General features: G+C 45.1%; 1 protein-coding gene across 1 annotated transcript; it reads left to right on the top strand.

Moving 5' to 3' along the window:
* The first annotated feature begins 2,676 nt into the window (after nt 1-2,676).
* On the top strand, nt 2,677-7,608 carry LOC109874001 (procollagen C-endopeptidase enhancer 2-like). The gene is made up of 9 exons (XM_020465736.2): nt 2,677-2,972; nt 4,392-4,500; nt 4,600-4,858; nt 5,010-5,134; nt 5,317-5,453; nt 5,880-6,256; nt 6,360-6,437; nt 6,807-6,977; nt 7,130-7,608. The coding sequence occupies exons 1-9, from the start codon at nt 2,869-2,871 to the stop codon at nt 7,258-7,260; spliced, it is 1,491 nt and encodes a 496-aa protein (XP_020321325.1). The 5' UTR covers nt 2,677-2,868; the 3' UTR covers nt 7,261-7,608.
* Nucleotides 7,609-14,209: the final 6,601 nt, after the last annotated feature.

A 14,209-nucleotide genomic window follows, 5' to 3' on the forward strand; every position in this document is an offset into this window, starting at 1 on the left:
GCAAAGCACTTAACCCTAATTGCTTCTGGATAAGAGCATCTGCTAAAATGTCAATATCTATTTAAAAAAAATTCTGCGTCTCAAGTTCATTGCTCCCTCAGTGTCTATGATCCAAATCTAAACACAATACTTCCCATAAGACATGTGGTCACCTGGCCTATTGGCTGTTTATATCCATAATGTTCACCCTCCTTCTCATGATTATGGACACCACACTGTCTACTTTAGTGTCAGTTTACTGTTTCTCTTTGCCTTGGACATTTCTCTGAATAACCTGATGCACCCATTACTCCGTATGCTTGGATATTTTTACATCTTTATTGCAAGAGCAAATATTTGTGAGGGATTTTATATTCTTTCTGTGTGTGTGTGCATGTAGTGGACACTGATCCTTTTTAAGCAGGAGCGAATGCTTTGGCGTGAAACCACCAGGAGAGAGAAGAGATTCGGATTTCTTCATTTCTAGCTTTTTTTGGTACTTTTTGAATGATGTGTGTATTGTTATCGTATTGCTAGATATTTCTGCAATGTTAGAACTAGAAGCACAAGTATTTCATAGCACCTGCGATAACGTCTGCAAATATGTGTACACGACCAGTACACTTTGATGGTTTTTGATTCTTCTGGGAACAGCAGTTGCAGTTTGTCACCCTCCTCACTCATTCTTCATGGAAGGTTGTTGTCACTCCCATTTCATGCATCTCTCTCTATCGTTCCTTGACACATCTCTTATTGAATATCCTTTTCCCCACCAATTAGTTCCAGAGATGTTTTGAGTGTGCAGGGGGGATTGAAATAAACATGACTCAATCTACACCATAAATACTTGGCACTATTGAGTATCCCTTGGTTGTAGTGGCATTTAAACTATCTCATTCTCCCACACCCTTCATTCCATCGCCTCAGTTCATGTCTTGTTCTCTGCTCCAAGAACCTTCCTTTCCATCCATCCAGCCCTCCCTCCCTCCCCCACCACAGACCCATAATGCCCCATTGCAGGGATGTGTGTCTATCGTGACGGACTTTTCTGGAATCCTGGCAGAAACAGAGGTCTACACCCTTGGACTCCAGCCAGGTGTTTGGGTTACTCATACTGTACTCCTACAGTCCAGCAGCCCTTAAACACAGACACCATCCGCCCCCCAAGCGGACTCACTCTGCAAGTCACCACATTCCTGCGCTCTCTGACTCTCAGAGGAGGCTGGTGGGAGGACGGCTCAGAGGACTATAGGAGGACGGCTCAATATAATGGCTTGAATGGAATAAATGGAATGGTGTCCAACATGTGGTTTCCATATGTTTGATGTGTTTGAGACTCTTCCATTTATTCCATTCCAGCCATTACAATGAGCTCCCCCCACTTGCCTCCACTGCTGCCTCACATGCAGATGTAGTATCTTAATTTGAGCCAGTTTGCATCAGCAGGAAAATAATCCTGCGGCAACAGGACATTTGAATTTTTAATTACAAACTTTAAAAGCCTTTTTAAACCTTAAATACACTACAAATGAGCATGTCCTGTAGTGCAGGAACATTCTCAACAACAAAAGAGGTGTCAAATTAAGCTCCTACATCTGTACAACATTCAGCAGACACTGACTTGGGAGTCCAAGGCAAGCTAATGAGCAGCTGTTCCATAGCATTGTTGATAAGAGGGCACATCATTATAATTACAGAACCATAACAACATTTCAAGCAGACCCCTGGCTCTAGCTAGCTTATATAAATCAATCAGTAAGTCATGAATCCATGTTAAAATGAGAGATCATATGTCTATGACTACGGGATGTGAATATATAGACATATGTCAATGCCCCTCCTCTGGGCTCCCCTGTGCTTTGATCATGGTTCTACTGCTCTGTCCCCCTGAATGAGGCTGTGTTTATGGTCTGTATGAAACGGCATTCCCTCTACAGGCCCCAGCCGAGCGATGTGGGTTAAAGGGCCATCATGGAAAACACTCCCCCAGCTCTCTCTGGAGTGTTGTGCCCTATCTCGTTGCATTGTGGGGCAGATAAAGCCGCTCTAACTGGGAGTCTGTCTGTATGTGGAGCTCTAGGGGGCTGGGGGGCCCTCTAGGGGGCTGCAGATACTGTAGCTTTACATTCTTCCGACTTTGGGAATGTTGCTTAGATAAAGCTGTTCTAATTGTCAATGATAGTCATGAATATCAAAAATGTCATGATTTTGATAAAGAACCATTGATCTAAATACATCAGTCAAGGTACAATAAAAGGTTATTTGCTTGTCCCCATAGGAGAACCCTTTTTGGTTCCAGATAGAACCCTTTTGGTTCCAGGTAGAATATTTTCCACAGAGGGTTCTACATGGAATCCAAAATGGTTCTATCTAGAACCAAAATGGGTTCTAACTGTAACCCGAAAGGGTTCTCCTATGGAGACAGTGGAAGAACCCTTTTGGAACCATTTTTTCGAAGAGTGTAGTGGTCACTGGTCAGATGGTCGTACTGGTATGTAAAGAGAAGTGACCTTGGTTGTAAAGGTGCAGTTCTTTATTCCTTTGTATAAATCCGTTGCACAAACATTTGTACAGCCATTGTGGGAAGTTAGTCTCTGTTGCTCTCTTTTAGTTCTCTCTTTCCTTTGTGCCCCCCCTCTATGTTTCATTGAGGCAAATGTTAACATTGAGACAGCATCTGGTTCTAATTAAACAGTCCCCTCCCCCTTGCGCTGTCTCCCCCATCATGACTCCTTCTAGTTCCTTCTACCCTCTTAGCATCTCTCTCCCTCTCTTTCTCTCTCTCTCTCTCTTCCTGTGGCTCCCTCCCCACGTCCTCCATCTCTCCCCACTTTTTGCTCCCGTCACTTTCTTCTGGTTTGCCCTGTTACTGTGTCTGCTTTCGGCATCATGAAGTGTGAGGATTGTATCTGGGGTCTTTCTGTTCTCCTGGCTCTCTGTTTAGGATGGGCACAGGGCCAGAGCCAGAGCCAACCAGGGACTAACTACACCAGGTAGGGAATCTGGGTGTATGAGGTTGTTGGTGTGTGTGTAATGTCTGTTTGCAAGAGGCTTTACAGTGATGGCTCCATTTGGGCAATATCTATAAGGATGTACTTTACATTATTTAAATGGTTCACAATATACCATAGCCGTTTCTAGAGAGTGCACAGAGTACTTTTGTTAGTGTGCCATGTTCAGATTTCACGCAGTGTGCTTGGAACTCTCTATCTGAGCTTCCTGCATGTGTATATTTGCTTGGGGGTATGGCAGTGTTGTTGTGGTTGTGACTGACTGGTCCATGATGTTGATGTGGTTGAGCTCCCCCAGATGTTAATGCTTTGGGGTCTGTCTGTATGTGCCTGTGTGGGGTTGGATCAGGACTGCCCTGACTGGACACCTAGGCTCTCATCAGCTGGCCTCTCTCTCTGCTGGGGTTCTGCATGTCTGAGCTCCGATAATGTCAACTTTCTCAATGAGCTCCAGATTCGGTCTGTATTGGCTAGAACCCTGGAAAAGTTATTTGGTCCTCAGATTGGAATAATGATAATTGACTGATTTTCTTAACAAGAGGCCAATGAGAACAACGTTTGTTTCGTTTCTTGTTGAGAATGTCTTTATTTAGCTTTTTTGACACTCCATAAAAGGGATGACATGTTTTGCTTCAGCCCAGTTGACAAGACCCAGCTGTTAGAAGTGCACCCAGCAGCTCTGTCTTCTGTACAGACAGTCTCCAATGTGTCTGTCCCCATGACTTTCTGTGAAGCCTCTAGCATAAAATAATATATTTATCCATGAAAGTATTCTGGCAATAGGCTAGCTTTGGGATTTTTCCGTTGTATAAAGCAAGCTTTGTGTTATTTTGAAAAAGGAGTTTGAATTACATATTGGAGCAGACTTGGACCTTCCCGGGGTTAGAAACTGGGACAAGCAGAAGGGAGAAATTAAAGCACACATTTAAGGGGAGGTCTCCTTGAGGAAGCTCCAGTCAAGGACACCATAAACCCCACTAACTTAGTCCCCATCCTGTCAACCCCCATCCCCCCCAGTCAAGGACACCATAACCCCCACTATCTTTGTCCAGTCCCCATCCTGTCTACACCCCCCCCCCCCCCCCCCCCCACACACACACACACACACTCCCAACTCTCATGAAACCAGTGTGCCAAGAGGAAGCATTATCATTGGGGTGCCTCATGGATTTAGAGATTTTCTGTTGAGGAAGTGAGTCACAATACTTGTACGTCAGGATGTGTCTGTCTGTCTGTCTGTCTGTCTGTCTGTCTGTCTGTCTGTCTGTCTGTCTGTCTGTGTGCGTGCGTGCGTACATGCACAAGAGTCGCAAACTCAAGGTTAATGTATTATATACAGCATATGATAAACGCTGGCTAATGCTTACCACAACACTGGGTTCCCACCCTGCTCTCTCTCAGGCCTGTGTTTCACTGTGGAGGAGACATGGCTGCAGACTCAGGCTTTGTGGGCAGTGAAGGATTTCCAAGCTACTACAAACCCAACAGCAAATGTACCTGGCGTATTACAGTGAGTCACTAACCCTGCACTACATATCACTCCTCTATTACTCTGAATGTTGCCTACAGACTGACTTAAAGCCTTTTCTGCCCTCTCTCTGAACTCCAGGTCCCAGAAGGCAATGTGGTCATGCTCTCCTTCCGCATCTTCGACATGGAGGCTGACGCCATGTGTCGTTATGATTACCTGGATGTGTACAACGGCCACTCCAACATGGTGCAGAAACTGGGGAGGTTCTGTGGAACGTTCAGGCCGGGTACTCTCATCTCCACCACCAACACCATGATGCTGGAGATGGTGTCTGACTCTGAGACTGGAGGGAGGGGCTTCCTGGCTTACTTCAATGGAGGAAAACCACATGTGGATGGTGAGCTTTACAGTATAACTTGGGCTCTTTTCTAAGGAACAACACATTTCTAATTTCCCATGTCCATTAGCTCACTGTAACAAAGGATAATACCAATGTCAAATCCTGTATTCACTTGATTATTTATTGATCTGTTTATGAATCATTTCAGATCACCAATTCTGTGGAGGCAAGATGACAAAAGCCCAGGGTGAAGTAAAAACACCTAACTGGCCTGAGAAGAATTACCCAGCTGGCATCAGCTGCTCCTGGCTCGTCACAGTAGAGCCTGACCAGGTCATTCCTTCCCCACGATGCTCAGATTTTCATGCTCCTTATTCTGCATGGACTTCTGCAAATTATGCTGTCATTGTGTTGCACAAACTACAGAACCGAATGCATAAATATATTGGAGATTCAAGCGACGTTCATAGTGAGTAACGTATTTGTCATTCTGTTTATTTCTGTCTGTGGGTTAGGTGATTGAGGTGAAGTTTGATAAGTTTGATTTGGAGTCAGACAGTTACTGCCGCTTTGACTATGTTGCCTTCTTCAACGGTGGAGAGAAAGATGACTCTCGACGCATTGGAAAATACTGTGGAGACGTCAGCCCCCAGTGAGTGGTACAAGAATGTACTCTGTTTGTGTGTTTGTCTGACTTCCTGTGACTGTGATGATATACAGATGTTGGATCTTAATTTGATCACCCTGTCGCAGGAGAACTTTCCTTCAATGCAGTGAATTTGAGGTTTAAAAAGGCCCCTGAAGTTTATAATTTACCCTTTGAAATTTCAGACTTGATTTTAACTTAATTAAGAAATATGTATCAACCTCTACAAAAAATGTTTATTAATTTGAATCCACATAATAATTCACCTTTCCTGTTATTTCAGGATTATTTTGCTGCTGTAGAAACTGGGTAAAATTAAGATCCCACACCAGTATGTCTGTTTGTTTTTGTCATTTCCTTTAGCTGCGAGCATACATCTCACTGTACTCCACTCTGATCCAATCCTCCCTCTGTATCACTCTCCGCCCACAGAACCATTGTGACCAATGGGAACGTGCTCCTTGTGCAGTTTGTGTCTGACCTCAGCGTGACATCCGATGGCTTCATGGCCAGTTACACCAGCGTCCCCCGTGGATCCAGAACCCCCACAGTAGACAACACAGGATCAGGACCTCGTATAGAGTCAGTCCCCAGGAGGCCTGCAGTCAAACCCATCCTACCTGAGAGAACAGTCATCATAACCACCACCACCAAGCCACCCACTACAGACAGATACCAGGCCCCCTCAACCCCACAGCCCAAGGAGCCCACTGTCAAACCCAAACCAGTCAAACCAGTCAGGACCCGCCCACCAAATAAGCCAGGCTCAGACAGGACCAGAGTGACTAGACCAGATGGAAAGAGGCCAGGTAAGAGAAGCTGAAGCACTGGTTAGCAAGAGCTGAGTTTATATAGACATAAGTCTGTGTGTTTGTGTGACCTATGTGTGTTCACAATGTTTGTATTTTCTAGTTCCCCTGAACCCACTGTGTGCAAAGGCATGTAAGAGGGATGGAAACATCAAGAGCAGTTTCTGTGCCAGCGAATTTGGTGAGTTCCACTAGACGGCAGAATCATTGCCAAATAAAACATGTATTTTCTTTGATTATTGGATCGAGAGAGTTAGAAGAGAGAGAGAATGCTGAAAGGGCAGTGGATCAGATTTGAACCCATGCTGGCAGCAGTACATGGAACATGTGCTCCAGCAGGAGTAGCTTAGACCCCTAGACCACTCCAGACTGCTGGATAGAAGAAAAAGAAATCAAGCTTAACAATCTGTACCATCATTACACAGCAATTCTGAGTTCACAGCAAGTTCCCTGCATTTCTTAGGCAATTAAACACAGCAGTCACACCATATACAGTACATTAACACAGCTACACCATTGCACATCTAATCTATCTATCTCTCTCTTTCAGTGATCACGGGTAAGGTGACAGCGCTGACCCCTGGTCCTCAGGGCAGTGTCTATATCGGTGTGTCTCTCATCAAGGCCTACAAGGCTGGCCGGCTGACTATCACCCAGGCAGGAGAGAACATGTCTGTCAAACTGGTGTCAGCCTGCAAGAAGTGTCCTGTCATCCGCAGAGGTACCCTATTTTTCTTCCCAGTCAATCTGACTAGCATGTACAATATTTTGCACGCACAAATGCATACATACTGCTGACTTTCAATTCTGTTGTGTCATCATAGACAGTATTGCCGGAATGCCTAGTACATTTATTTCTAATCTATTTCTCAGGAATGCCCTACATCTTGATGGGCCATGTGGATGAGGATGGGCGTGGCACAATGGCTCCTGGGGCTTTCACTGCCCTATACAAGGCCCCATATCACAAACTGCTGACCAATATCAACAACCAACCATGCTAACCTCACACCCAAGTCCACCAATCAGGGGCCAGGAAATCCAGACTCATGCATGGATACCTTGACAACCAAGGTTATGGTGCCAAAAAATTATCTTTATCCCCGAGAAGTCCTTACCGAAACGGAATGGTCTTGTTTTTTCACTTAATGTTTGATGACGCTAATTTAATTTCTGAAAACTCCTTTCATGGGTGTCACTGCTTCAGATTAAATGGCAAGCATCACACAGCAACAGTTTTACCCACCTCATAATAGGGCTATATATGGTATTATTTTTGTAGTTTTATACACATGCAAATGTCAGGCCTTAAATGTGTAATTTATGTTTCTAAATAAAGGATTTATAACATATGGTGTTGGTTGTAAATATTTATTACATTGACTTTATATTATTTACAGCAACACAATGATGGTATGCCACCTAGTGGTCAGATTTACAATAGCGTAGACCTTCCAATGACACAAAACAGGTGCCACTACCCTCTCAAAGCATTAGTATACACAGTTGCTTGCTACAATTCACAGTCATTTAGGACTAGTTCAAGCGTTAACTGATAATAGACTCCTGCAAAGATGTGGTAAAGAGGTCAATGGAATGCAGACAGTGGGGGACAGAAGAAGGACCTGGAATTGGCGCACATTAAACAGATCTGATCAAACAAAGTGGATATTCGTATAGATTGAAATATACTTATAAACAATAGTCTAATGTAGGCTAATATTGCTGGGGGGTAATAAAGAGATTCAGGATCTTTCTCTCATGCGTTTCCATAGCAATTCTATTGTTTTGGTCAAGTTCCAAGACCTCTTTACCGCATCTATAACAGATGTTTTGGCTGTGTTTTAGGTGGAACGGCATTGGAGCCTTCAAATCGGTGAGCAGATAATGTAATAATGTAGAATGGCGCCGGAGGAGTTGGCTGCCGTTTTACGGGCTCCTAACCAATTGTGTGTGTGTTTTTTCACGTTATTTGTAACTTATTTTGTACGTAATGTTTCTGCAAACCGTCTCTTATGACCAAAAAGAGCTTCTGGATATCAGAACAGCAATTACTCACCTCGTACTTGACAAAGATTTTTTCTTTAGCGAGTCGGATGCAAAGGATTTACTTCAGACACCGGACAAGGCCCAAATCCCTGTCATTCACATAAAGAAGAGACGAAGATATAGGGGTCGTAGGCCGGGGTGCCTTATAAGAATCCGTGGGGAGTGGGTAACATGCCTCTAACATCAGTCCTATTAGCCAACATGTAATCATTGCATAATAAACTGGATGAGCTCCGATCCGTGCATCGGCAAAAGATTGAACAACTACCTCCGGTAAGACAAGGGGTGGCGGTCTGTGTCTATTTATAAATAACAGCTGGTGCACAAAATCTACTATTAAGTCTCGCCAGAGGTAGAGTATCTCATGATAAGCTGTAGACCACACTATTTACCAAGATAGTTTTCATCTATATTTTTTGTAGCTGTCTATTTACCACCACAAACCGATGCTGGCACTAAGACCGCACTCAACGAGCTGTATAAGGTCATAAGCAAACAAGAAAATGCTCATCCAGTGGCGCCGCTCTGTGTCCGGAAACTTTAATGCAGAGAAGCTTAAATCTGTTTCACCTTATTTCTACCAGCATGTTAAATGTGCAACAAGAGGGGAAAAAAACTCTAGACCACCTATACTCCACAAACAGAGATGCGTACAAAGCTCTCCCTTACCCTTCATTTGGCAAATCTGACCGTAACGCTATCCTCCTCATTCCTGCATACAATCAAAAACTAAAGCAGGAAGTACCAGTGATTTGCTCAATACGGAAATGGTCAGATGACACAGATGCTAAGCTACAGGACTCTTTTGCTAGCACAGACTGGAATATGTTCTGGGATTCTTCCGATGGCATTGAGTACACCACATCAGTCACTGGTTTCATCAATAAGTGCATCGATGATGTCATCCCCATAGTGGCCGTACGTACATACCCCAACCAGAAGCCATGGATTACAGGCAACATGCGCACTGAGCTAAAGGGTAAAGCTGCCTCTTACAAGGAGCAAGACTCTAACCCGGACGCTTATAAGAAATCCTGCTATGCCCTCTGACGAACCATCAAACAAGCAAAGTGTCAATACAGGACTAAGATTGACCAACTGGCAAGTGTCTTCGCTGACCAACTGGAAAGTGTCTTCACTGATATTTTCAACCTCCCCTGACCGAGTCTGTAATACCAACATGTTTCAAGCAGACCACCATAGTCCCTGTGCCCAAGAACACCAAGGTAACCTGCCTAAATGACTATCGACCCTTAGCACTCACGTCTGTAGTCATGAAGTGCTTTAAGGCTCACATCAACACCATTATCCCAGAAACCCTAGACCCACTCCAATTTGCAAACCGCACCAACAGAACCACAGATGACACAATCTGTATGGTACTCCACACTGCCCTTTCCCACCTGGACAAAAGGAACACCTACGTGACAATGCTATTCATTGACTGCAGCTCAGCATTCAACACCATAGTGCCCTCAAAGCTCATCACTAAGCGAAGGACCCTGGGAATAAACACCTCCCTCTGCAACTGGATCCTGGACTTTCTGATGGGCTACCCCCAGGTGGTCAGGGTAGGTAACAACACATCTGTTACGCTGATCCTCAACACAGGGGCCCCTCATGGGTCCCTGGTCACCCATGACTGCATGGCCAAGCACGACTTCAAAACCATCATTAAGTTTGCAGACAACACAACGGTGATCACCGATGAGATGACATCCTCTAGGGAGGAGGTCAGAGACCTGGCAGTGTAGTACCAGACAGTCGTGAAGAAGGCACGACAATGCCTCAGGATAATTAAAATATTTGGCATTGGTCCTCAGATCCTAAAAAAGTTATACAGCTGCACCATCGAGAGCATCCTGACTGGTATGGCAACTGCTTGGCCTCCGACCACAAGGCACTACAGAGGGTAGTGCGTATGGCCCAGTACATCACTGGAGCCACACTTCCTGCCATTCAGGACCTCTATACCAGGCGGTGTCAGAGGAAGGCCCTAAAAATGGCCAAAGACTCAAGCCACTCTGCTACCACGCAGCTGGCGGTACCGAAGCACCAAGTCTAGGTACGAAAGGCTTCTTAACAGCTTCTACCCCCAAGCCATAAGACTCCTGAACAGCTAACCAAATGGCTACCCAGACTATTTGCAAATTGCTACCCCCCCCCATTTTTACGCTGCTGCAACTCTCTGTTTATTATCTATGCATAGTTATCTATGAGTAGTTTACCTCTACCTACATGTACAGTACCAGACAAAAGTTTGTTCACACCTACTCATTCCAGGGGTTTTCTTTATTTTTGACTATTTTCTACATTGTAGAATAATAGTGAAGACATCAAAACTATGAAATAAAACATATGGAATCATGTGGTAACTAAAAAATTGTTATAAACAAATGTAACTATATTTTATATTTGAGATTCTTCAAAGTAGCCACTCTTTGCTTTGATGACAGCTTTACACACTCTCTCTCTATGGAAAGGTGAGACTCTTTGAACATGTACATGTTGGCTGTTTTGCACTAGGCTGCAACCTGGTCTCAGAGCATTTTGTATTATTCTGTACGTAAAGCCGAGACACTCCATTTAGAATGATACTGTATGTTACATTTCGTATGATATGTATTAATTTGTGGATGTCCATCATCCATTTCATACAATATGTTCCGAATTTGCAAAACATATTATATGTTACGAATTACGAATTTGTTGTTGCTAACGTTAGTTGGGTGGCTAATGCTAACATTAGCTAGCTGGCTAATGTTAGCTAGGCTAGGGGGTTAGGGTTAAGGTTAGGAGTTAAGTTAAATGGTTAAGGTTAGGGTTAGTGTTAGGGGAAGGGTTAGCTAACATGCTAAATAGCTGCGTAGTAGCTAAAAAAGTAGTAACTAGTTGCAAAGTTGCTAATTAGCTAAAATTGTCCGTGATGAGATTCAAACACACAACCGTTGGGTTGCTAGACATTCGCGTTATATGACCAACCACTCTCATTTAATTTTTGCCTTAAGTAACCTTTTGTCTTATGTAATCATACCAAACATAACATATCATTACTAATTTGAGTGTCACGAATATGTTAGGTCTATGAGACCAGGTTGTCCTCTAGGACAACTTCAAGCCTCACAAGACTAGTCTGAAGGTATCCCTGTACCAGTTTAAAAAAAGAATGGAAGTATACTGTATATGGAAGTAGTTTAGTGCCCAAAAATGGGTTAAATATGGGTAAAAAAAAACTGGAAAAAATTTCCCTATCTTTCTTTTAGCTCTCAGATATAGGACCTACCCTTTAAAACAAACGTCCTTTTGATTTATTTTTTTACTCTCTGTTTATCCATGTATGAAACTGTGTTTCTATGGACTTATAACAGTAAGTCAAATTCAATGCTTCATCCACAAAAAATGTACACCTAAAGCATCCTAAAATTCAAAATCAAATAGCTAAACTATCCTTGGTTCGCAACATTTTAAGGATTAAAAACCAAGGAGACCAGTCATATTATCCATGGCTGCAGTTACAGTATACTGCCAACATAATGCTATGATTATGTGTGTTAACATAATGTCTGCGTAATGACATTGCACACATCATAACTGTTTTAACCACATTGAGACAGTTCACAGTTACAATTGGGTTGACCGTTTATTGTAACCACTGGTTGCTGTTGTCACGTCGACTCCCGTCTACTCCCACTCCCACGCGACATCGCCCGGTCTACTAACCACCGGTCCTGGCAACCCATCATTACGCACACTTTGCAACCATCATTACGCACACCTACGCCCCATCGTTAGGCACACCTGGACTTTGTCACTACCCTGATTACCTCCCCTTTATCTAGCACTCCGTTGTATTACCCATCAGGCAGTATTTCTGTGTTCTTGTTCAGATGCTACTCCTGTTTTTGTATTCACTCTATGCTCTTTCAGATTAAACTTGCCGACTACACCTGCTTCCCGACTCCCTGCGTTTTTGTTACAGAATATTGTCTCACAAAATGGGAAGCAGCAGCCAACCCGAGACATCTCCAAGATGGTCGATGAACAGGGAGACCTACTTTACTAATACCACAACCAGCTGGCGCAACCGGGGCCTGCGATGGATGAGGTTCTCAATGTCTAGATCTTCCTCAAGGGCCGTCACCTCCAATGGAGGATCTTCTACCATGAGTCGACCCAGCGAGCCAGTACCTCAGCCCATTCAGCAGTCCGCCCAGGTCAGCGATGCCTGTTTGTTCCTCCCGGACAAATATGATGGGATTCTATCCAAATGCTATGTCTTCCTCCTCCAGTGCTACCTCTATTTCACTCAACTGATGGCAGCTCCACTACTGAGAGGACCAAGGTTGCCACAGTTATTTCCCTGCTGACCGGGCAGGCGTTGTAGTCGGCTACGGCCGTCTGGAAGAGAAGAGAGGAGGAGCTGGGTTCCTATGAGTGGTTCATGGCTCTGTTCAGAGGAGTCTTCGATCATCCACCAGAGGGCAGAGAGGGGGGTGAGTGGCTACTCCAACTGCGGCAGGATGGCCAGACTGCTGCGGAGTATGCCCTCACCTTTCATACAGTGGCAGCATCCAGCAGATGGAATGAGCCGGCGCTCTGCACCTTATTCAGAAGAGGATTGCGTAAAGAGGTCCAGACGTTGGCATGCTGAGACAACACCCTCTCTTTGGTCGCACTCATCGCGATGACCATGCGCCTGGATAACCTTCTTCGGGAGCATCGGTACCCCCATCACCTCTCTCCCTCCTTCGTTGAACGTTCTGATTCAGAGCCTGAACCCATGGAGGTAGGGGCCACACACCTGTCCCTATTGTGGTCAGGAGGAGTACCAGCTTCAACAGTGTCCACTACATCCCAACCGGGGATCCAGTAGAGCAGAGGGACGGCCTCGTGATTATCCGTCTCCTGGGGTAGGTGTGAGTATTCCATCATCATCACTTTCCACCCTTTTTAGTACCGATTTCACTAGCTGCTGTTCCTTGTGTGTTGTTTCTACAGCTCTCGTGGACTCCTGTGCCGTGAGGAATTACATTGACCAGGCCCTTGCCTCCTCCCTGAACATAACCTCTTACCCGCTCTCCTTTCCGTTTCAAGCGCTGGATAATCGACCACTGGGATCTGGGACAATCACACACATCACAGCACCACTCACTATCTCCGTTGGACCCCTGCACCAAGAAAGCCTTCCCTTCCTCCTCATCGAGGCACCCGTACACAAAGTCATTCATGGCCTCCCATGGCTGCAACGCCATACCCCACCATCTCCTGGTCGAGGATGGAGATTACTGCCTGAGCAGCCAGATGACGGAGGACCTGCTTTCCCTTACCCTATGGTTCCACGTCGGTTGAGAGTCCTGTGGTTGCCCTCCAGGCCGATATCCCAGATGTTTACCAGGATCTCTGGGAGGTTTTGTCCAAGACCTGCGTCACCTGTCTCCCTCCTCATCGCCGCTTGAACTGTGCTATCGACCTGCTTTCAGACTCTGTGCCTCAGCGCAGTCGCGTCTACCCCTGACATCCTGATCTACAAGGCCACCTTGGAGGATCACATCGCCCACGTCCGGGTAGTTCTGTGATGCCTCCTGGAGAAGTGCCAGTTCCATCAGACCGCTGTCTCCTTCCTGGGATACCGGATCAGCCCGCAGGGAGTGGTTATGGAGGAGAGGAAGGTCGAGGCAGCCAGGTCATTGCCAGTCCAAACCACCATAAAAGGACTACAACGATTTTCTACTACCGCTTCATTAAAAAAACTTCAGCTGCATTGCCTCTCCTCTCACCTCTCTCCTCAAGGGTGGCCCCTGTTATTTGTTGTGGAGTCCTGCAGCTGATGAGGCCTTCCGCCTACTTGAAGGGGCATTTTACCTATGCTGCCCTTCGTGGTGGAGGTGGACACCTCAGAAGTGG

Source organism: Oncorhynchus kisutch, linkage group LG29 (assembly GCF_002021735.2).
Source record: "Oncorhynchus kisutch isolate 150728-3 linkage group LG29, Okis_V2, whole genome shotgun sequence".
Lineage (NCBI taxonomy): Eukaryota > Metazoa > Chordata > Actinopteri > Salmoniformes > Salmonidae > Oncorhynchus > Oncorhynchus kisutch.

Coding starts and splice junctions, on each gene's coding strand:
- LOC109874001 (XM_020465736.2), top strand. CDS start 2,869: ATGAAGTGTGAGGATTGTATCTGGGGTCTTTCTGTTCTCCTGGCTCTC. Junction 2,973..4,391: donor CCAGGGACTAACTACACCAG/GTAGGGAATCTG, acceptor GCTCTCTCTCAG/GCCTGTGTTTCACTGTGGAG. Junction 6,438..6,806: donor TTTCTGTGCCAGCGAATTTG/GTGAGTTCCACT, acceptor TCTCTCTTTCAG/TGATCACGGGTAAGGTGACA.